This window comes from Uloborus diversus, unplaced genomic scaffold (assembly GCF_026930045.1).
Source record: "Uloborus diversus isolate 005 unplaced genomic scaffold, Udiv.v.3.1 scaffold_412, whole genome shotgun sequence".
In the NCBI taxonomy this organism is placed as follows: domain Eukaryota; kingdom Metazoa; phylum Arthropoda; class Arachnida; order Araneae; family Uloboridae; genus Uloborus; species Uloborus diversus.
The window spans coordinates 117234-138569 of record NW_026558585.1 but is presented as its reverse complement, the minus strand read 5'-3'; the positions used below and the strand labels follow the sequence as shown (position 1 = coordinate 138569).

The window sequence follows — 21336 nt, the reverse complement described above, 5'->3', positions numbered from 1 at the left end:
GCGCCCCTGGTGAGTCACTCTTGCCAACCCCTAGTTACGCTACTGTGTGTGTCAGAAGTTTTGTATTCAATTTTAAACTTTCATAAGAGTATGATAACGGCATTTAAATCAACAAAGAGAATTTAGTTCATTTTTTCATTAAGAAAGTAACCGAACAAAATTAACTGAGCAATGAAAAACACCGTTTACTTTTCTTCAATATTCAAATACGTATATTAAAACAATCAAATTGTGGCATGTTAAAGTGTCACCTATGGTGTATAAACAATACATATCAAAATTTATATTTTGATTTGTTCCACAAATAAATAGTTTTCCAAATGAAGTAGGTTTTAACTAACTTACTGAGCAGAAGTAATACTAATCCCAAATTACTTTCCGATTCTTAAAAAAGGCAAGTAATATTTTGTTATGAACATTCCTAAGGGTATAAGAGGAATAAAATGCTCTTTTTAAATACAGAAGGAGATAATGGGCAAACAGCCCTTCCAGTGCTGCACATAGTCTTTTAAGAGAAACTAAATGTTATGTCTGTTTAACCTGAGGCTCTCATCTTGGAGTGCTCCGGAAGACCTTCTTTGAGTCAGAAGTTCTAGGACGGTATTGATCAAAGTGTATGTTTGCTATAGGGGATGTACTCCGTCCATGCCGCAAGCTAAAAATGAAACCGATTACCCATTACCACCGTCTGTCACACCGCATTTTCTATGGTTTTGACAATTACGTTCAAGTCCACTGACAAGTTAGGATCAGTTATGTTGCAGTTTTGGGGGAAAATGAAAAAAGAACTGCTGTTTTATTTTCAAGAATAAAATAATAATTGAAAAAAGATTGAAGCAGAATTTGCCGCTCCTAAAAAATTTGTTGCCCTAGGCAGCTGCCTACTATGCCTATTGGGAAATTGGGCTCTGAGCTTGATACATCACTGAACATTTACTTTAAATATATTAGTTCAAACAGAATATTTATATTGTTTAACAAATAAGAGAAAAAATGCAAACCTTTCTAATAAGATACTTTTTTTTATCAAAAATATACATTAAAAATTTAATAATATGAGAAAAAACTGAAAATTTTTCTAATAAGACATTTTTTCATCAAAAATATAGTGTAACTTCGATTTAACAATTTCCTCAATTTAATGATCCATTTCACTGGTCCGGATTCGACTGCATTGAATGTCTATGCTCCTTGATTTTAACGATAACTTTTTTCAGTCCCATGACAGTTGATAAATTAGGGTTATACTGTACATTAAATATTTCACTGATTCAACAAATTTTCAAAAAAAAAAGAAAAAAGGGAAAAAAAGCTTTCCTAATGGTATTTATCTGTAATATGCTTATGATCAGAGATGAACCGAATATTCAGTTGGTAATCAGTATGCTGCATATTCAGCAGACAAACCGAATATTTAGTCTGGCGGAATACTTACATATTTGGCAATCGAACAGTACACCAATTTAACAATTCGACAATTAGTAAACAAATGCATATTTTTTGATACAACGAATGAAAATTATAGTATAATATCAAAGTACAAAATTAATTCATATGGCTATTTGCTAATATTATAACATTTAATAATTTTAACTCTTTAGTAAATATCTTTTGTACTTAAAGACAAAAAGTAAAAATGATCTGGCAATGTTTGAATTTAGACTACTTAATTCTGGTGAAAATGTTTATGAGTTACTGAAGACACTAATATAGAAGAAAATTACTTGAGAAATGATATTTTAATCAGTGCTGGTTTGTTATTTGTATGTAAGGTACATGCAAGATTCTTTATTTAAATTATGTTACCACAATCATCAGTTACCAAATCATATATCAGGAAAGAAATTGATTATCAAAAAGGAAAGTGTTGCAGATAAACATAATTCTAATTAGTCATTTACCTTATTAATTTCAGTGTCTTAGAAGAAAACTGTGTTACATGCCAATATGAGTGAACTTTCTTTAAACGACTGCCATTTACAAGTTTTCAACTTCCTCTTATTTTATTATCACTTCAAATAATAATTGTAATTTATGTATTTAATTTACTGTTTGATTAACACAAAATTTTATTTTGAGTTAGTCCTACCAACACACAGGCTCGAAATAAAACAATGTGCTAATAAAAGATTAAATTTAATAGTTATGGCAAAAAAAGCACCATGTTGCAAACTCTACATTTGGGCAAAATACTGTGAAATGGCCCTTAACCTTTGTAAATAAAATTTTGATTCTAAAATATAAACATGACACTGATTTGATTAAAATGACATACATACCTTTGCAGATAAATGAAAAGTCCACTCTCTACAGCAATTCTTCTCAGAGACAGTCAAATTTAAATCTGGCTCTACACTTAATTCCACAGAGTCTAAACTTTCAGTCATAATGAGATTAGGATTTGTCGAAGTCAACCACTTTTCAAGCAGCTGCTCGGTGTAATGTCTTCCTTGTAACCTGCACTCTTTGGCTCGTTGTAGTTTCATTTGACGATAATCAAATCTCTCTTTCCATTCTAAAAGCTCCTCTTCACCATGTGCATCACAGCACAGCTGTCCCAAACGGCATTTTCCAGTAGATGAGTAACTGTACAAAGATAATAACATTAAGAACCAAAAAAAATTCAGTAAGTTATTAAAGTACACATTAAATTCATTTAAAACATAAATTTAAAATGAATACAATGAATTTAAAATATTTCTGCAGTTGAATATTCAAATTTACAAAGCATTTTTGGAAATCCATAATTAGGTTAACTTTTTATGCAATAAGTTTGCATTATGAAATGAATATCAATCATACTGAGAAATAATTATATCTATCTTAATTTTGGGAAAAGACTATTTTTTTTTTTTTTTTTTTTTTTTGAAATTCAAATAATTGAAGGCAATGAAGAAAGCTATTCTACGCTGTTGTATTTCCAAAAGAAAATATCAAGCATACTTTTATGATGTGTCACAGAGCTTTATATTGATCTTAACTAGAGAGAAATGAAAATAAAGAGGTACATCAAACTTTGAGGTAAATCACCATCATTTCTCACGATTTTTTAAATTAAACTTTCTGAAATGGTGTTTCTGTGCACATGCAAGAGCATTGTGACTTTTTATTTCTGCGGTTACAGTCTCTGCACATTAGCCTGATGCTGGTCAAACTTAATTTTTTGCTATTACTCATTTTGAGATTGGAAACCATGGCAACCATTTTGGTATATATAGTAATCTTTAAGTAAGCACGGGAATACACCATACTCAAGAAGTGCTCAATAAATCTTTTTCTTCACAAAAATCTGGGATCTTATTAGCAAAAATTTTGAAACTGAACCATGACCATTAAGTAGAGGAATGTGGGCAAAATGAAATTAGTTAAGATCACTTAACATTTCCAAAGTGAACAAATTGGAAATTTATTTTGAAAATATCAGTACATAAAGAAAGAACAATGAAAAAAACTAACATTGAAACATTATTTTTTATTTTTGGAAGTAAATTTTTGCCTTCAGAAAAAAAAAAAAAGTGGGAAATCCTCACTTTAACTTTTGATGGGGTTATGTGAAAAATGAAATATTTTACGAATGAAATACTTTCTATTCAATCGTAAAAAATATTTTTTAACAAATGAATGAGTAAATAAAATGATCATTGAAAAAAAAAAGAAAGAAAAGATAGTAAAAAACTTTTCACTAATAAATAAATGAAGTAATTAATTAATATGTGAGGAAAAATAAATGCATGAATAAAATAGTGAATGAATGAATTAAAGAATGAATTATTAATGTAGGAATGTAAATAAATTAGTTAATAAATGAATACGTAAGGGATTTAGTACATGATTGAATCAGTAAATGAAATGAACTGTTTCACTCTGCCTTGCATGCACTTCACTAACTGTAAAAAATATTAAAAACACAATTAAGCTTAATATAAACTAAATAAATAAAGCACCAAATATAAGAAGGTCCTAACTAATATTTAAAATGTTAATACTAAGAACTTCATCATTTGATAATAACAAAATAATGTTGACTTACGTCAGCAAATTAGTCAACGTTAGAGTGTCAATTTTTGAAAATATGCTTTGATCTAATAAATCTATTAATCTTTGATAAAATTTTTGTCTGACTGGAATAGACTACATGTGAAACTAACTATATTGTTAAAATATTACCAGATATGTGTCGCTAAAAGTAGAGTAAATATTTCACCATTTCACTTTGTCCCACGTTCCCCTACTTACAGTGGTGGACATAATTATAAGACACTTATCTAATTTGACAGATAGCAAAAGAAAAGATTCAGAGCTTAAAATTTTTTTATCAAATGTGCCAAAAAAAATCAATTTATTCTGCTATCATATATAATTATTTTATAATCATGATATTTTCCTACAATTTAATGAAAACACTTAAAAACATAATGGACAAAATTATAAGACATGAACCTTTTCCAAATACAATGGTCAACATAGTTAGCAGACACTAATGGTCTAAAAAAAAATAGTCTAACATAGTTATTCAATATTTGGTGAAGCCGCCATTGTTTTTTATAACATGAAAGACGCAATTCGGCATCAAATCTACCAGTTCTAACAAAATATCCCAAGACAGCTCTTCCCAAGCGCATTTCATAGCATTCTTTAGGTTTGACACATATAAACTGACTTCCATTTTGGTAAATCGCACGAGCTAAGATCACATACAGGGAACATAGATACTTTGAGCTGAAAGCCACTATTTTGTTTCGTGTGATGCATGAATTGGCGCATTATAGTGCTGGAAAGTGTAGTTTTCGCCACAAGAAGTTCACCGTATATGGCTAGTTGAATTTCAAGAAAATTCTTATACTTTTCGAAAGTCATTCTTGAATGCACGAAAATAATATCTGTTTTCCCTTGAGCCGAAAAACCAGTTCAAACCATTACTGAGCCTCCACCCATTTGGCGGCTCTTTAGTACATGTGGAGCAGACTTAGATAAAATGAAAAGCTTTCTGCGAACACAAATCCTAACTGGAAAATTTTCTGCAAATAATTATTTTGCCTAGCTCACCCTTGAATAAAAAATTAAATTTACATTTAAATATGAAAGAGACTAAAAAAAAAATGCTTTAATCATTTTTTTTTGCAATGACTTATAGTTTGTACTTACTTTTCACAAACTGAAGAAAACTGCCAAAACCATTATTTTTTTCACACATGTGCTGTAAAAAGCTTTTGAAAAAGGCTTCAACAGAAATAAACTGGGATTTTTTTTAATTTCCCTTTAAAAAAATGTTTTTTTTTTTTTTTTAAATTAACGATATCAGTTTTAAAAAAACTTCTGCAGAGCCAAAGGTTTTCTGCGAACGTCGCTCGCACGTTCATCTATATCATGCGAGACTGATGAAGAGACTTTGTAAATCATGCTAATAACATTGAAATCCGTCAGGACCATCCTGGTTGAACTTTTCTATCATCAGAAAATAACATAGAGAGTACCATTTGGGGGTTTAGGCTATAGTTTGTTTAGCAAAGTTTAGACTGCCCATTTTTGCGTTGGCTTAGAAGCGGTAGTTTTTTGTTCATTATTTTTACATTTCACATAGGAAGCATAGTGCAACACTGCTAATGGTTCTTCTCAAACAATTCAGTTTCAAAGCATTTTTAATGCCTGTAGTGGTAATTTTTTTTCTGTATAACAAGCGAAAGCACATAGCGTCTGTCTCTTGAAAACAAACAAGGAGTATGTCCAAAACTTTTAATCATCGATACATTAATTCCTCTTTTCAAAATATTTCTAATTGTGCATCTAAAGCTCCTCTGTAGCTTGCGGTATGTTTGTAAATGTGTGAAATCGGTTCTGACTTTATAACTGCATGCAGAAGATTTGCATATTACACATTATTTCTGAAAAAAGCAGGTGTTTTAATGAAAATGTTAGGGGCCATAATTTTATCCATGGTATTTTTATTTATTTTTTATTAATCTCTATTAAATTTTCAATTCTATAAAACAATTACTTGTGATAACAGAATAAATTGATGTTTCTGATGTACTTGATAAAACATTTTTATGCTCTGAATCATTTCTTTCACTTTTTGTCAAATTGGATAGGTGTCCTATAAATATGTCCACCACTGTAGCAATAACTAAGAAGTGAAAATGCAAAATCTCACAGAATACAATGAAGGAAGCTACACTATGCTGTTGTATTTCCAAGTAATATCAAGCATAATTTGATGACGTGCCACAGAGCTTTTTATTGATCTTACATATAAGCGTATCAATCCAAGCATATTGGGTAGGTTACATATAAACATAATCAATTTTTCAATTATTTATGCAAAATTAATAAAAATGCCCGGGCATTCCCTGATTAATTACAATTTTCCTGATTTCCTCTAACAAGTTTCAACTTCACCATCTTCCCCTGATTTGTAAAGTCTGTAGGAACCCAGCATAACATATTTCTGATAAAATTCATATAATGATTAAAACAAGACACACAAAACTTGCTAAATCAAACAAAATAATACTTACGACAAACATAAGGCATACTGATCAGCACCCATTCCTCTAGCTGGTGCCCGATATTTCCACTCACGGCCTTCATCGCTCATAATCGTTAGTTGATGCCCTTCAGAATTGCAGTGAGCTCGCAATTCTGCCTCAGATCCTACTATCACACTACAGTATGTGCAAAAATGATCCATTTTGCAAGTGCTGCAAAATATACGATTAAAATTAACTCAAAAATAATTGAAATGTAATTGTGATGTCAACTTTACAATTTGGAAGACCACTCTTGAAATAATAAATCAATGAAAAGCATTTTCAGCCAGAGGAAGAAGCAAATACAGATAATTGAAGCCAAAGAAGGTGATGATATATAATTCCTTTGTGGGTCATTCCACATCAAATCAACACAATTTTTGACAAAATTTTACCTCACCCTCTCAGATTTTGATGAAATTTGGTACAGAGGTAGTGTTAATGTAGACATAATAAAATATAATTTTTTTTTTTTTTTAAATATTAAATGGTTTTGAAGATACAGCGCTGTAAAGCTACCAAAAAGGGGTCAAAAAACGTGAAAGACCCAATTTTCAAAATGACCTAGAATCTTTTCTAATTAAGATAAAGAGTTGTGGCGAGTTTCATCTGACAGCACTTTTAATGACCTTTTCAATGATATACAGCATGGTTAGGTTTGAAAAAAATGTATTTTAATTAAATTTGAATTAAAATTTAAAATTTAAATTTCTCAAAATGCGCATCTTCAATTTCTTTCAATTTTTTTTTTTTAATGCTTATACACTACTCAAATGGCTGTAGAAGTTTCAAGATGGGCTTACAATGGGTTCATGTTGAAAAAAATATTTGAATAAACCGCTGCTGGATTACATCACAATTACACCGTATAATATAGCATGGTTTTAGTATACCAGACAATATTTATTAAAGGGATAAAACTAATTCGGTTTTACTTGCTAGTTAAATGCCAAGTAGCTTATTCTAAGAGCTTTTGCAGTCCATTTAATTGTATTTTTTTTATTTATTTACTTGTCAGGATCTTCATTTTGATACTCAATGTAAATTACACCAAGAAACAGCAAAAACCACATCCATTTTCATGTAAGTTGGTTAATCTTCCTATTTCAGGAATATCACCCCACCCCGACCTTCCCTAAATGGCAGGACTGCCTGTTGAAACATGCTTGAACTGGTAAATGGGGTAAAAGTTTGTCAGTCGCATAACCTCAAATTTTAAATGTATCATTACTTCATTTTTTAAAATAAATTAATGTAAGAAATTTAAACAAATATTTTGTTCCAAGTAATTTTTAGGCTTTTAAATTTTTTTAAATATAAATAAACCTTATGAAATGTAATGAAATTAATTTTGAGGCATGCTTACTTATTATTTAAAAAAATATATATGCAACTGATTAAAACCACGTTATCAATTATTTGAATGGTTAACTTGCTAGATTTAAAAAAAAAGGGGGGGGGAGTGTGTGAGCTATTTGGTAGTCATTAAGATGACCTCACATAGTTGAGAAAGAAAGATGAAAAAAGTAATAAATTTAGTTACCAGATCTCCATAAGGTTTTATTAGGCATAACCAAGCAAGAAGGAATAGAACTTTGTTTATATTAAGCTACATCTGGCATATGTAGGTCTGACACATGGGCTTCATTATAATGTGCATATCTGGATAGATCCTTGTTTTAAGCTCAGTGTCAATTCTGATCAGCCCCAAGTCAGATGTGTGTTTTATTGCAGTGTGTTAAAGAGATAGGGAATATATTGAGTTTTTGTTGACTGCAGTATTATAGTGAATACAAGGAAATTTTAGTTTAAAATTCTTATTATTTTGTACATACGAAATTTAATATATTTAGTAATCACAAAAGTTGTTTAAGTATTAAATTTTTGTAAATATAGGGTAAAATGTAAATATTATGTAAAATTTAAGATATGGCTGATCAAAGATACTTGACTGCACAGTATTTTAATCCATTTAAAAAGGATAATCACTGCGTTAGAGACAAAAAGAAATTACGTGAAGTTGTAGGCTGGATGACAGAATACTTGAGTGGAGTTCCAGAAAATGCTAAAATTTGCCATACTTGCAAAAAAGAATTGTCTCTTTTAAGGAAAAATTAAGACTCAGGCCAGCATATTGAAGACAGTGGATGTTCTAAAAGTTGTGATCCAGATTTTGCCCCTAAGTCAGAAATTGTTGAAACCTTTAATGTGTCTTTTTACGAGAATTGGGAGAGTCTCTGATTGATAAAAGGAAATCAGAAAACAAAGGTTATTCAGCAAATAAGATGAAAAAGATTAGTACTGCATTAAAATGCAAACTGTTTACTAATATTGAAACATCTTCTGAGAGTGAGCCTGAAACAGCTGAAGAAACACTTTTAAATAATTTGAAAACTAAATTCACAAATTCTTCTTCTAATGTTAACAAATTGATGATACTTACCTGCCTGCCTGAGTCATGTAGTATACGAAAAATTATGCAGGAATTCAATGCTCCTAATTACATGGTAAGAAAATAAAAAAAAACTCTTACAAGATAAAGGTATTCTGGCCAGCCTGAATCAAAAATCAGGGAAAAGTCTTCCTCCTAAAATTGCAGATAATATAAGAGCTTTCTATGAAAGTGATGAAATTAGTAGAATATTACCAGGAATGAAAGATTGTATATCTATTCGCACCGAAAATGGGGATAAAGTAAAAATATCCTAACGGTTGATTCTCTGTAATTTGATGGAAGCTTATAGATCTTATGAAGATAAATATCCCAACTTTAAGATAAATTTCTCCAAATTTGCTGAACTAAGGCCGAAAAATTGTGTACTTGCTGGAGTGGAACTCACACGGTTTGTGTATGCACCACCCATCAAAACGTAAAGCTGATGATTGAGAATGCAAAACTTGATTTGTTAACTGATGATAAGCTGAAGACTTATAAACATTGCATAGCTAAAATTATATGTAATCCTGCATCGATAGAATATTATTTGGGAAAATGCTCTTTTTGTCCAGGAACTAAAGAAATCAAAGACATGCTGGAATATTTGTTTGATGAAAACATGAGAGAAAAAATAACTTTTCGTCAATGCATATCAGTTGATCGTTGCAACCTGGAAACTATAGAGAAATCTGCAACAGACTTCACAGATTTATTTTGTGAAAAGCTTTTTGCTCTTGCTCGGCATGATTTTATTGCGAAGCAGCAAAGTTCATTTTTGAATGAAATTAAGAGTAAATTAGTAGATGCAGAATTTATAGTAATGTGCGACTTTTCTGAAAACTATAAATTTGTCCTACAAGATGAAGCTCAAAGTTACCACTGGGGAAGTGAACAAACCACAATTCACCCATTCATAATTTATTATATTAGTGCAGGAAAACTTGAACACATGAGTTTAGTTGTTATAACTGAATGTTTAGAACATAATACAGTGGCAGTGTATTGCTTTCAGAAAAAGCTGATTGATTTTCTAAAAGGAAAATTTGATGAGAAGATTAGGAAGATTTTTTACTTTTCAGACGGTTCAGCAGCTCAGTACAAAAACAAGAAGAACTTTACCAACCTGTGTTTCCACAAAGAGGATTTTAATATAGAAGCTGAGTGGCACTTTTCAGCCACTGCACATGGTAAGGGACCATGTGATGGTATTGGTGGTACAGTAAAGACGTTAGCAGCAAAGGCAAGCCTACAGAGACCTTATGATAATCAAATTACAACACCAGTACAATTGTATGAATGGGCTGTACAAAATGTTCCATCTGTCAATTTTGTTTATGTCACTCCAAATGAATACATGAACACTGAAAAATTCCTTGTAAATCGTTTCAATAAGTCAATAACCATTAAAGGAACACAGAAGTTACATGGATTTATTCCCGTAGCGTCTAGTACATCAAAAGTCAAAGTCAAAACATTTTCTCAATCAGCAGAATTTGTTATTGAGAGAGTAAGTTCTTCAGAAGATAGGCTCAAACTTTCAGAAATACAAGGTTATGTATGTGTAATATATGAACATAACTGGTGGCTTGCATATGTGCTTGAGAAAAATGAAGATACTGATGAAGTCAAAGTAACTTTCCTTCATCCAGCAGGACCTTCATCTTTTTCTTTTCCAACACAGCCAGATACACTATGGGTATCAGTCACTCAAATATTATGTAAAGTAAACCCAATGACTCCAACAGGTAGGGCATACACACTGCCAGAAATTGAAACTCTACAAGTTATTGAAATATTAAAAACTTTAAAGTAAAGGTATGCTCTGGTAGTAATTATATTTAAAATTAATACAAAATAAATTATTTGCTAGAAAAATAATTACAATAGGCTTTATTAATTTGTTCCTTCTATTTCTTAGAGTTTAAAGCATGTTATCTAATACCTATTTTGTGCTATCACTGCTTTATTCAATGATTTATTTTAATATAAACCACTTATAAGCCCACTTTCAAATTCATTCAGACATTTTAGTCAGCACTGAATAAACATTTATAATAATTTATTTATTTTTTATGCATAAATATTTTATTAACACTAAAACCATGTTCTATACGTTATAATTGTGTTGTAGATCCAACAGTTGTTTATTCAATGATTTTTTTAAACATGAACCCATTATAAGCCCATTTTGAAACTTCTACAGCCATTTGAGTAGTGTATAAGCATTTTTTTAAAAAAATTTAAAAAAAATTGAAGACGCACATTTTGAGAAATTTAAATTTTAAAATTTAATTCAAATTTAACTAAAATATTTTTTTCTTAGACCTAATCATGTTGCATATCATTGAAAAGTTTATTAAAAATTCTTTCAAATGAAACTTGTTTTAACTCTCTATTTTAATTAGAAAAAATTCTAGGTCATTTTGAAAATTGGTTCTTTCCCGTTTTTTGACCCCTTTTTGGTAGTTTTACAGCGCTGTATTTTCAAAACCGTTTCATATTTTTCAAAAAAAAATTTATATTTTATTATGTCTACATAAAGACAAACTCTGTACCAAATTTCATCAAAATCTGAGAGGGTGAGGTCTGATCACTGTGTTGATTTGACACGGAATGACCCTTGTGTCCCATTTTTCAAAAATTTTTACAGCACTTTTTTAGACTTTTCTTTTCATTTTCGCAGCATTTTAATTTTTTAAAAAAACTTTTTGATTAAAATCAAGTTTCATCTATGTATTAAATTTTTGAATTCTAAGATAAGTTTTCAGTGCAAATTTTCAAGAATACTACAACCTGCTATGCAGCTGTGTCAAGTTATCAGTGTGAGAGGCAGGTTTCCGCTACGGTCGCATTTTTTGCAAAATGTGAAAATACTATCTAAATTACAAAGATGAAGCACAGCATTTTTGCTCTTTTGCTCAAACGAGGGGGGGGAGGGGGACGATCAGAGAGCATGGAGATACAGTGAAATTCTGTTATAACCAATACCAACACAACGAAATTTCTGTTCCAACGAACTAGATTTTGAGTCCCTATATAACTGCCATTATATTATTTGAATTCCATCACAACGAAATTCCCATTACAATGTACAAAATTTGCGGTCCCTTGAAGTTCGTTGTAACAGGATTTCACTGTATTCAACTTAATCATACTATAAATCTTAGTTAACTTGTAGTTTAAACTACTATTAAGTTCAACAATACTTTGTCTTAATGTTAAGTACAATACTCCTAAATTCTTTATTTCAAATTTAAAAAAAACACGAAAAACTGTGTATTTATTTCTTTAAAAATGTCGTGGCTGTAATTTGAATTTAGCTTTCAACTAGAGATGAAAGACATTGAGGCAATAAGAAAGATGTGTAAACATATACATCACCCTCTAACCTTTTATAGAATTTTGCTAAAGCTTTTTCCCAAATTTTAGCTTTTTTGCTAAAGAACTTTTGACCTCAGCTTTAACCCTGGTAAGAGGCATAGGAAAAGAAAATCCTCAATATTCACTTTAATGAGAAGTAGGATGGAATGAACAAAAGACATACAGCTTTACAAAAGGGGCATGGAAAAGCTGTCACATCAGGTACAGAAAAAGTTCCTGTACCGAGACAACATTTCAGATTCTGGGTGCAATCATTTTCGTGGAATTAAGACTTCTGAGAGTGTGCAGTGTTGTTATATTGGACTACTTTTTCAGCAGCCTTGCTACTGAAATTCTCACACTACCTTTTGGGCTACTGAAAGTTAGAGCGATATTTTAAAAATATTCATCAATTTCTCAGGTTTTTTTGACCAAAGTTAAAAAGAATATAATTGTGCTACTTTATGTTGTCTGCAACTACTTTTTTAAGCATTTTGCATTACTTTCTTGCCTGAAAGTCTAGCAACCCTGCTCAATACCGAAAAGTTGAAACATTTTTTGAAAGGGATAGTATTGGATGCCTTTAATTTTAATAAAAGTACCAACATGCAAGCTACTAAAAGCGTCCTTTATACAGTCAGTTAGAGAATCTAGTGAAAATTTATTTTCAGCTGATGGTCTAGTTTTATATTGTATAAGTTAAAATTTCAGCAGAAAAGAGATTCACTGTCACAGCATATTGGCAGAGAAAAGCTTATTAGAGCAGTTGAAGCTCAAATATGAATTTCTTAGAGACTAATAGTCTGTTGACTAATTTGCAGTATGGTTTCAGGAAAGGTAAATTGTGTGCTACTAATTTATTGCATTTCTGTGAGAAGGTTTGATTTTAGATAACAAAAAGTGTGTTCATGTTGTTTATATTGATTTTAAAAAAGCTTTTGATAAGGTACCGCATGTTGCTCTTCTCTGCAAACTAGCTGATAAAGGAATAGGAGGGAAAACTTTACTTTGGGTTAGAAATCAGCTGACTGGAAGGAAGCAAAGAGTAGCTGTGAGGGGAAATCATTTTAAATGGAGTGATGTTTTAAGTGGGGTTCATCAGAGATCAGATTTTGGGCCTCTTCTGTTTATTATTTTTATGAATGACATTGATGAAAATATTTCTGGAAATATAAATTGTTTTGCTGATGATGTAAAAGTTATGAGGATTGTAGAGAATGAAGAATAAGTAAAATACCTTTAAGAGGATTTAGATCATATTACTAAGTGGGCGGATAAATAGAGGTATGGCAGTTAATGTAGGAAAATGTCAAGTGCTGCACTTAGGTCACGGAAATAAGAGTGTGAGTTATCGTTTACAGGGTTCAGTCATTAGTCAGGCAAAAAATGTTAACTGATCTGGGAATCTTAATAAATCAGGACTTGAAGTTTAGTCAACAGTGCAGCATTGCAAGTAACAAAGCCAACAGAATGCTTGGGTTTATCAATAGATCTATTTCAAACAAATCTAAGAAGGTTCTTCTGCTTTTACATGGGAATTTAATAAGACTCATTTCGAGTATGCTGTTCAGTTTTTGGTCTCAAACTCTGGAAAGATATTTCTGTATTGGAAAGGGTTCAAAGAAGGTTTACTAGACTTGTAATTGGACTTTCAGATTTAGACTATGATAACAGACTTAATATGCTTAATATGTATAGCCTGGAGCAAAGGAGAGTCAGAGGAAACATGATTCTGTTGCTCAAATTTATCAAAATGAAATAAATATGTTAACGGCTAAATTTTTACACAGTAAGCATGACGAGGGGTCATTGTTTTAAGCTATTCAAATCTCTGGCTAACCTGTAAATTAGGAGAAATAACTTCTTTAGTAGGGTCGTGGGCACTTGGAACAGCTTACTGGAAGAGGCGGTAATGAGCAAGGGGGAGGGTAACTTTAAGAAGGCCATTGATCTTCATTGGTGACTTATTAACTGACTAGGACCGACCTAGCTGGGCCCAGAGCTTTTTGCTGGTCGTCACATTTGTATTTAAATTAATTGCATCTGAACTTCTGCTTTAATATATAAGAGGGAGACTACTTTCAATTGAATTTTGACTTCATACCTTAAGTGAATTTCGTTTGGAAAACAATAATGTATATCAAGCTTTAATTAAATATTTTTTGTCATTTTTTGGGAATTTTAGAGCATTTTTACATTTTATTAGATCATCAACTTCTGAGCCCTGAAGATTTTTTTTCCTTAAATATTACAATCAAACTAAATTTTTCATTTTACATTTAAAACATGAAGGTTGCAAATAAAAAGTACAGAAACACAAAAGAAAATGTTGCATTAAAACATTACATAAAACGAAAAACATTATAAAATTGCACACAAGATTTATCTGTAATTGCTCTGTTGTACAGTTTCAAGTAATAAAGCACACCACACGGGGGTTGAGGTTCTTGTTCCTTTTTTTCTTTTTTAAGCGTCAAAGAATTCTGACTTTTTCAGAGTTTCAAAATGGAGCTGAGAACGAATTTTTTTAAGTACCACCCTTTGTTTTTAATATTGGGTATGATGAGCGATTCTCAAGGAGTTCACCATTTCAGGAGACTAAATACAATGGACATCGATATTTCCAGAAGCTGAATTACTACATTTAATACTTTTGTGAAAAAAATAAGAACGATTCATGAGTTTTTGAAATCAAATAGTATTTGATAACCATTGGAGAGACTGCACACAAATAAAGAAACCCAACACGAAATTGCTCCAATTCGTATTCTTAATCACAATTTTGGCATTATTTTGGGGGATCTTTCTTTTTTTCAATTATGGAAATCAGTTTAGCTTTATCGTGTATAATAAAATGCAATGAATTCATACTTTAAGAATTTTTTTAGACAAAATTGAAATCAAATGGAAGAAATGTAAGAGAAAACCACTTTTTCAATAGCATGTACACAATAAAATAGCTTGGAATGAAAATTATATTAATGCATATACCAATGTCAAAATAAACTTAAGACTTTTTGCTATTTTACTTTTTACTATAAAGTTAATGGCGTAAACTAGGATACTTACAGTGCTTTTTCTATTTTCTTCCAAAAGAATTAAAATGCTAAAACTAAATTTTAGAAATAAAATATATCATCTTTGTTACTTTACCAATCCAAAATGAATTGACTAGCGCAAGAATCTAAACTACCCAACATAAATAAATGAACGATCCCTTCTCAATGTTGCCACATTTTTGTACAGACTTGTGTTGTGTCCAGGGAGGTCTTCGTTTTGGCGTCAGGAGAGATCTTTTCGTCAGATTGAATAATAAGTTTAAAAGTAGCAATATAGTTCAAATTTTTTAAGATTAACTGAAGAAAAAAAATGTCATTAAACTTTTTTTTGACTTTGCTCGAAAATGTCCACTCACATTTCTATTCGCATTTGGCAACGTAAGTTTGACATGCTCGTTTTGTTGATCGGCCGTTCTGTTTTTTTTTTCTGAGAGACAACTGAATTTCTGTTAAATTAAGAGTAATTATAATTATTTTAAATATTTTCAGTGTTGCATGTTCACTAAATCTTAACGAGGCATTTGTGAAGGAAAACACTTGTGAGTTGCAACAGATCTTTTCAAGTTAAATGAGTAAAACCTTCAATATTTTTCATCTGCATCTCCAACTTTTTTCGACTGACACAGAGCTGAATTGATGTTTTATCTGATTGCTTTTGTTCTATAAAAAAAACCAATCAGATGAAAAAAAAAATTACATTATTCTTTTCTTTGCATATATATTTTTTAAATGTGTAGAAAATAAAGTCCATTCCATAGGTTCAATTTCGCGGTACTGCGATTGCTTCTCAATCACTTCAAAATATATTTCTAGAACTTGAAATGAAAAAAAGAAAAATAAGTACTTAGGACTTTTTGTACAGTAAATTTATGAATGATGGAGAATATTACTAAAGATTATTCCTCTCAAGAATTCTCTGAAGTTCCAGATGAAATTATAAGATCGTCTGATTTTGAAAATTTAATTCTTGATTTCAATAATATCGCTATAATTCCCCCTACTTTGTGTGAAAGGCTATCGCATCTTAAATGCTTGTCTTTAAATGGAAATTTTTTAGAAACACTTCCACCTGAACTCGATCAATTGTCAATGTTGAATGAACTGTACTTGAAAGAAAATGAATTGCTAAGTTTACCAGAAACTCTGGGTAATTTGAAATTTTTGAGGGTGTTACATCTAACTGGAAACCATCTTAAAAATTTTCCTGAAAAAATTTGCTCCTTGAGTAATTTAAGCGAGTTAATTGTAGATGAAAATAATGTTGAAAAATTACCAACTGAGTTTGGAAAGTTATTGAATTTGAAGCATTTGGATTTAAGCTCTAACGCTATTAGTGTTTTGCCTACTGATTTTGGACAACTGAGTAGTTTGATAGAGTTGAATCTATCAAACAATGTTTTGATGGTGTTGCCAGATAGTTTTTCAAACTTGCCTTGCTTGGAAATAATAGACTTGACCCATAATAAAGTCAGCACATTGCCAGAAAATTTTCGATCTTCAAAAGTTTTGAAAAAACTACTTCTTTCGCATAATAATCTTGTTTGTTTACCACCTTGGTTTGCCGATTTAGAACACATAGAAGAGATTTTTCTTGAGTGTAATGCTTTACAAGATATGCCATTTCCAGAAACTTTTGGGGATGTTTCAGTTCATTTAGAATATTTAGATCTTAATGGAAATAATATCACACTTTTATCAGAAAACTTTGGAAATTTAAAAAACTTACGATATTTAGATTTAGGTAGCCCTCTTGATGAGCCTGAAAGGAGTAGATTTATAGCAAATGGCAATTCTTTGCACTGTTTGCCATCTTCTTTCACAAATTTGCAATGCTTAACAGATCTTCAGTTGGATGAGAATGAAATTAAAGAGCTTCCTTATGATTTTGGAAATTTAGTGAACATCACATTTTTGGATTTAAGTCATAATATTCTTAAAGCCATACCTGATAGTTTTTGTCAGCTGAAAAATATGAAAACTTGTATTCTGTCCATGAACTACATTTTGTGCTTGCCAGAGGATTTTGGTTTGCTCTCTGCAGTACAAGATTTGAAATTGGATAATAATTTAGTATGTTTTTCTTTGTATGGATTTATGGTTAAATAATGCTGAATGTTTTCTCTTGGTGTTTTTTTTTTCTTTTAAAATAGTAGTTGATATAAAAGTTTAAAAAAAAAACTGCTGTTAGCAAAATTGAAAGGATAATTTTTCTCCCCCCATTAGCAGATGTTTTATGTGTATTTCTATTGAAAAGAAAAAATATATGTGAATTGCATATATTTTTTAATATTTTTATTGATTGTTTAAAATAAATTGTTCCATAAAAAGCTTCCTCTTCCCCTCACTGTATCAAAATTTTTGCAGACAGTTTGACAAATATTGAAAGTGTTTCAAAATGTTAAGCTTCATTTTAGACTCTTATGCATTTTGAATATATATTTTATTGAAAAACGCAAAAAAGCTAAAATTTTAGGGATTAGTTTTTAATTTCAGGGGAGATTCCACTTCAAGCTTTTGTTTGTGAAAGAGATTACAAATTTTCGGAATAGAGAAATATTATCAACTAACTGCATCGCCTGGTGTTGCACGGTCTATCTCAAAAATAGATGGTGCATGCCGCATGTTCATGTTCAGCAATCAGCTTTTCTAAAAATTTGCCCAATCTTAGAAAGGAGCAATTTTATGACTCAAAATTAAAATTTAGATCTCTTTGAAATGCTTTAAAATTCCAAAACTTCAGTCACCTTTCTGCAGGGCATATCAATACAGCATTTACAGACTTTTAGGGCAGATAGAGTACACTAGAGACGTACCGAGTACTCGGTACTCCGTCAAATTTTGATCAGATACTCGGCCAATACCGAGTAGTTGCAGAAAATTGAATTTTGTCCAAGACAGAAATTAAAATTTATAAAAAAACGCAAGCATATATATAATATTCTGCAATCATTTACAATTCAAATTTAAATTTTGAGAATAATTAAGTTTGTAATGCTTCAATGAAGTAAATCTTTATTTTAATGTCCCCAAAGTTAATAAAACTTATTTATTAAAAATTGTGCAAAAAAGGCAAGTATAGAAAATATGGAATTTTTATATTAAAACTAGATTTTTGCTACAAACAAAAATTAGTTATAAGAAATATAAAAAAATACTTTGCTTAAAAAATAAAGGGAAATAAAACAACGTTAAAAGCACAGTGTAGACACGTGTTTTGGCATTACAAGGAAATCCTTTTTCAATGCACAAAATGTGAGCTCGGGGATTTAAAGGCATCCGAAAAAAGTCGGATTTTTTTTTGTTGAATGTCTTTACATTCTTTAGCTCAAAAGACGTTCCTTGTAACGCAGAATCACGTGTCTGCAGTGTTCCTGCACATTTGTTTTATTTGCTTTAAAAAATTATTTATGTTTGGCGGACTAGAACTATAAGACATGTAATACACCACCAGCTCAGTCATTTCCAGCCGAGGACTGCAGTTTTGTGCTTATTAGCACTCATTAGCCCGGCATAGGAAAGTGACTGAGCTGAAGATGGAAAAGCTCTTAAGGAAGCCAAGATTTTGGTAGCTAATATACTGGTAGCTAAAATAGAATTAGCGCAGACCAGACGAGTGACCGAAGCAATTGTTCGGTTCAACTCGAGGATTGATGGCAAGGCATGGTATATTTAGTAAATCACAGCCCAATAGCCAGGACCAAAGCAGAAATACATGAAATACACCTCCAGCTCAGTCATTTCTAGCCGAGCTGTGATTTACTGAATATAGAGCTATAATAGATTGGTATAATTTGTTATAATTCCAACTTGATTAATCATACCTTTTATTTATTTATTTTTATTACTGAATATAGAACTATAATAGATTGGTATAATTTGTTTTAATTCCAACTTGATTAATCATACCTTTTATTTATTTATTTTTAATTTTAAAAATAATTTTTTTGTAAAATTTTTGACATATATAAACAAAACTTTCTGAATAATGCATAATTAAATTTTATCAGGAATTTAGTTTTAAAAACTATTATATGTACAAGGAGGTCTATACTACTGTTCCAATAAGTTCAAAATTCATCACATGTGTATCAGTAGTTCTTCTTAAAACATAATAGGTACTTGGTAACTCGGCCGAGTATTCGTTACTCGTTAGTGTACACCTAGACGATAGGAAATCACATAGATATGCATGATTGGAAACACTTTCCTGACGCGATATTGGCGACTCAAAGCACAAGGAAGACAGGACACGAATAAGAGGAGAAAACATGTTTATTGTTTTTAATACAGCAAAAATACTGGTTTTGTCTGGTGTGCACGATAGATGTTGTTACGTAAACCAAAGCATCAGATGACGGTGCATGTGCACATGCACTTTTTGTTACACTGTAAAGTCAAGAACACAACCGGTATTTAGGTTAACGTTCCATATTCAAAACGCAGGAGATGTGAAGCACACGTCACATCCCGGGATGGTCGTAATTTCGAACATATACCTTGATGACGATCGTTGGCTCTTTGATGTTCTTATTTTTTTAGTTTTTTGTTGTACTAAGGATAATAAATATGTTTTCGTCACTTATTTGTGTCTTGTTTTTTTGGTGATTTGGTCGTCACTACCACGCCAGGAAAGTGTTTCCGACCATGCATTGCTATGTGATTTCCCATCGTGTAGGTGTACTCTATCTACCCTGAAAGTCGAAACGCTGTGCTGATACACCCTTACACCCTGTATATACAAATACAAATGTGACGACCGCAACAGGCTCTGGCCCCGGCTAGCAATCAGCAATAGGCCCTTTTTTTCCACGGTGACAGCAGTATGTATTAATGAATTATTACTGAATATGATAAGTTTTTGTCAGATTTTCTTTATCCATAATGCTAAGGTCATCCTGAGTCTCAGCTATCTCTTACTCTTTATTCCACTGTAAGCAGGGCCTGAGTATTGAATAGGCTGTGACCTAGGGTTTCTGCTATTTAGAAACCCACTAATGGCTAAAACTTTTTTAGCAAGTAACAAAAATTATAATGTTTAACTACAAGGGGACCCAAAAAAAAGTGTCTGGCCTCTGGCCCCCTGTGTCTTGATCTAGCCCTGACAAATGTAGCAGGGCTGCCACTGAGGACTAAAAAAGTGACTGCTTTGAATTGTTGCAGACTATGTCGACTATTTTAGACTAAATTAAGATAAAAATGACTATTTTGTAAAATGCTGCTGCTGTTACTATTTCAGCCAAGAAGTGACTAAAATGTAAAAAATACGACTCATTTGAAAAAAAAAAAGCTTCTGCTTCAAGCATAATTGGCCAAGCGTTTCGAATTTTTTACTGACTCAGGTTTGCCAAATTTAGCAAAAAGTCACAGATTAGGTTAGTGCAGGCTTATTTATCGTCAAAGATAAGTAGCAGCCCTTTTTTCCTCCTGGTGCCATCAGGCACCCGATGCATGTTTATTGCCAACATGAATGACAATTATAACTTTGTGTAATATTAGTTTTTTTTTTTTTAGCCTACTTTCCCAGTAATCAGAGAAAGAAGAAAAAAGCATGAAAGAAGGCTTAATACATCTTAAAAATATCCCGAAAAACAAAAAAAAGTCAAAAATAAATAAAATAGTTAGATAAATATTGAAAAATTAAAAATTGGAAAGTAGGGTATTGAGATGGGGAAAAATGTCTGTCGGTCTGTCGGTCTGTCTGTCTGTCTGTCCCCCCCTAATAACTTTTGAATGAATAGTCCGATTCGAACAAATTTTTTTTTGTTGGAAAGATCTCGGCAAGGACATCTCATTCCCATAATTCATTTTTTGATTTGAACAATTTTTCGTTCAATTTTGAACAGTTCAAAAAAACTTAACATTAGCGCCTACGGGTAAATTCAAATCAAAAATAAATCTTGAACTTAGAAGCGAAGTGGCTTCAGACAAACTCTGTAGTTAAAAACTTTTGATA

The 21336-nt window shown here is 31.3% G+C and overlaps 2 protein-coding genes across 2 annotated transcripts in view; one reads left to right on the top strand and one right to left on the bottom strand.

The window, feature by feature from the left end:
* LOC129233437 (probable helicase with zinc finger domain) overlaps nucleotides 1-15528 on the bottom strand; it is a gene marked incomplete at its 3' end in the record, with an annotated part of 28868 nt that extends 13340 nt beyond the window's left edge. Inside the window, exons 1-3 of the mRNA XM_054867465.1 lie at nucleotides 15394-15528; nucleotides 6516-6698; nucleotides 2280-2586 (exon numbers count right to left, since the gene is read on the bottom strand). Of these exons, the coding sequence (XP_054723440.1) occupies nucleotides 2280-2586; nucleotides 6516-6688 (480 nt within the window). The remainder of the gene's footprint in view (nucleotides 1-2279; nucleotides 2587-6515; nucleotides 6699-15393) is intronic.
* Nucleotides 15529-16259: 731 nt separating this feature from the next.
* Nucleotides 16260-21336, top strand: part of LOC129233436 (leucine-rich repeat protein soc-2 homolog) — a 35793-nt gene continuing 30716 nt past the window's right edge. Inside the window, exon 1 of the mRNA XM_054867464.1 lies at nucleotides 16260-17453. Coding sequence (XP_054723439.1) covers nucleotides 16260-17453 — 1194 coding nt within the window. The remainder of the gene's footprint in view (nucleotides 17454-21336) is intronic.